Here is a 3077-nt window from a genome sequence, read left to right on the forward strand (position 1 = left end):
AGATTAACAATTTGTTATGTTTTGCTCCAGAGAGGGTATGATAATGAAGATGTAGATTAGCAATTTGTTATGTTTTGTTCCATACCTTCATAAGCTTAAATGAATATAAGTTCCTTAGAATTATGCATAAAAAATTATTCGGTTCACGTGATCATTAATTGGGTTCGGTCGGAATAGTCTACTGGTCGTAGTACTCAATCCCGAACGAACGCTGCAATCGTACAAATACAAATAGAATTATTTTTTCTATTAAGTTTATTTTAGATGAGGTTGAGCCAGTGACAAAAATATTTGTGCACGACACGACTTGTCCTCACCTGTCAGTTTCTACCTGTCCATCTATTACCTTGTTACTTTTACATCTAGTTTTTTCTTCTTTAAATTTAAGGCTAAATTTACTTATATTATTTTTAATATTAAGATATATATAGATGTGAGGATTAATTAAAGCTTAAATATAGGGTGAGGTAGATATGAAATGTTATTAATAACTTGCTATCTGGGTTTGGACCACAGCAGCGGATACGACATTTAATGCAATGGTTGCAAACTATCTCCACGTTATCAATAACTTGCTATCTGGGTTTGGACTACAGCAGCGGTTACGACATTTAATGCAATGGTTGCAAACTATCTCCATGTTATTAATAACTTGCTATCTGAGTTTGGACCACAGTAGTGGTTACGACATTTAATGCAATGGTTGCAAACTATCTTCACGTTATTAACAACTTGCTATCTCAGTTTGTACCTCAAACTGCCGTTGCACGGTTACGACATTTACTGCAATGGTTGCAAACTACCTCCATCTTATTCATTTTTTATCTTGTTACATTTTAACCGTTATTTGAGACATAGTATCATTTCAATGATCAACCATTTGGACAAATAAATTCAAGTATAATTTATTATTGAGCTAACGGAAGTATCCATTTGTTTTATTTAATAAATACAATATTTAAATAGTATTTACAGAGGTTTCACCTCCATTTTATAGTTTTACATTTATCAATCCTAGTTCTATATCCACTTGCTTTGTTTTTTAGGTTGTTAATGTGAGATGCTTCGATGCATTCATATGATGCTATCAATCCTGGTTCTGAGCCAGCAAAACACTAACCTGATTATTGTCCATTGAAATGCTTTTGTTGAACAGTGTCGGACCATCTGTGTCGGACGAGTTAGTTAATACGTTTGTACAGGACACAGTTCTCGAGCGTCTTTTTCTCTAGCATCAAAGAGATAGGTTAATGCCATCGCAGTTTTAGTATAGCCATGCCATTTATTTGTACTTCATCGACAAAGTTTGAGGTGCCTTTTATGTTCTAATTCACGTTAATTTTTATAATTATTTATTGCAAACTTTGTGTTATTTTATCATGTTTCCTACTAAAACTTACACGGTTCCGAAACGCTTGGAGTACGGGAAGTAATAGCATGGTGGGAATGGGATATGAGAATGAGCGTGCACCCATGCGAGATCCCGCCCATCCTGGGAATATTTTTCGGCTCGCAGTCGAGACTATTTTCCCGTCATAACTTTATTGAGGCCATCATCAAGGAAAATCTATTATCTACAATATTAAAAAAACATTATTATTAGTTGTAAATCAGGATACCTTTAACTATTTCATAGGCTCACGTTAACTTAAAAAATTGCAGGATTTTCTGCCCGAGTGTAATATATTATAGTCAAAATTAATTTATGGAACACCCAACCAGTAAGGAATTTATTAATTAATTTTCCTAATATAGGTGTAACTATTTTTTTTTTCTCATAAAAATATGAATGTATTTAAATGAAATTTATTTTATCTCTCCTATAACCCACTTGTCGACTGCAATACTATTTAACCTTCCTTACAATCGGCGTCAGTCATTATCTATTTATTCCAAACTATGTTTGGAGTATTTTGTTAGGTGTTTTATTATTAAAATCTTATCAGATTTAACCTAAAATTTGAGCATACTATCTTTTTGAGCATATCTGACGACATATTCTCAACTGAACAAGACACAAATGAACTTCTTAAATGTTCATCCACTCCACTCTCTTTTCATGGGAACTCAATCCATAGAATGTTACCGTCTTTTAACGCCCTATATCTCTTTTTTTATTGATCATTTCATAAACATGATATTTATTTAGAGCGTTCCTTCTGAGGCTTTGTTGAACTAAAATTATGTATGAAAATTTTTAATTAAATAAGAATATCAACAAAATTAATAATGTCGCTTATCTGGTATCTTGAAAAAATGAGGATCGAAGAGAAAAAAAAGTATATAAAATTGACTTTCTTAAAAATATAATTTTAATGATTTATTTTTTAAAGCAGTCATAAACATCAATTAATGAACCAATCTCAGTTAATTGAAAAATAAAAACAAACTTCACTTTTTTTTTTAGAACTGGGCTAATTAATGCCGGCGCCCAAAGGAATGAATAAATATTATTAAATAGATAAAAAAAATGAAAAATTAAGAAAACGAAAATTCTTTTAATGTCATCGAATTTATTTATTTAGTTCTGAGTGAAAAAAGGATTGTAATAATACTGACTGATGAGTGACAGCTTAGAATGATTAAGACATATAATATCTCTCCACCTCTCCTCCTACTCTTTCCTTAGTTCTATCTTTTTTTTTATGAATAATATTATCATGAATTATGAAATATGATGTATATTAATTTGTTTTTTTTCTTTGCAGGACGTCCTTCATACGATTTGTACACCGAACGGACAGGTTCTGCGGATAGTCATTTTTAAGAAAAATGGCGTTCAAGCTATGGTTGAATATCCTTTTTTTTACTACTTGATTAATTTATTTTTTTATCACATTTTCTCAGATTAAGGTAAGATTTTTATTTTATATTGTGTCCTCTTTTATTTATTTATTTTTTCGGTTCTTTTCATCACCTAGGTAGGTATTATTGTTTTATGAATTCACACTTGCTAGAACACACTGATCCGATTTATTTACTAATTTATAGCATAGCATCATCATGTACATTATATGATAGGTTACGAATTGTTTTTCGAATTTTAGGTTTTAAATTGGAGGAAACCATGTTTTCTG

The 3077-nt window shown here is 30.9% G+C and overlaps 1 protein-coding gene across 4 annotated transcripts in view; it reads left to right on the plus strand.

The window, feature by feature from the left end:
• Window positions 1–2789, plus strand: part of LOC106678095 (heterogeneous nuclear ribonucleoprotein L) — a gene marked incomplete at its 3' end in the record, with an annotated part of 95031 nt that extends 92242 nt beyond the window's left edge. For all 4 annotated transcript variants that reach the window (XM_067045390.1, XM_067045391.1, XM_067045393.1 and 1 more), the window contains 1 exon segment: window positions 2709–2789. In XM_067045390.1, the coding sequence (XP_066901491.1) occupies window positions 2709–2789 (81 nt within the window).
• Between the last annotated feature and the right edge of the window lie 288 nt (window positions 2790–3077).

Source organism: Halyomorpha halys, unplaced genomic scaffold, assembly GCF_000696795.3.
Source record: "Halyomorpha halys isolate HHAL.00 unplaced genomic scaffold, Hhal_1.1 Scaffold123.1, whole genome shotgun sequence".
NCBI classification, from domain to species: Eukaryota; Metazoa; Arthropoda; class Insecta; order Hemiptera; family Pentatomidae; genus Halyomorpha; species Halyomorpha halys.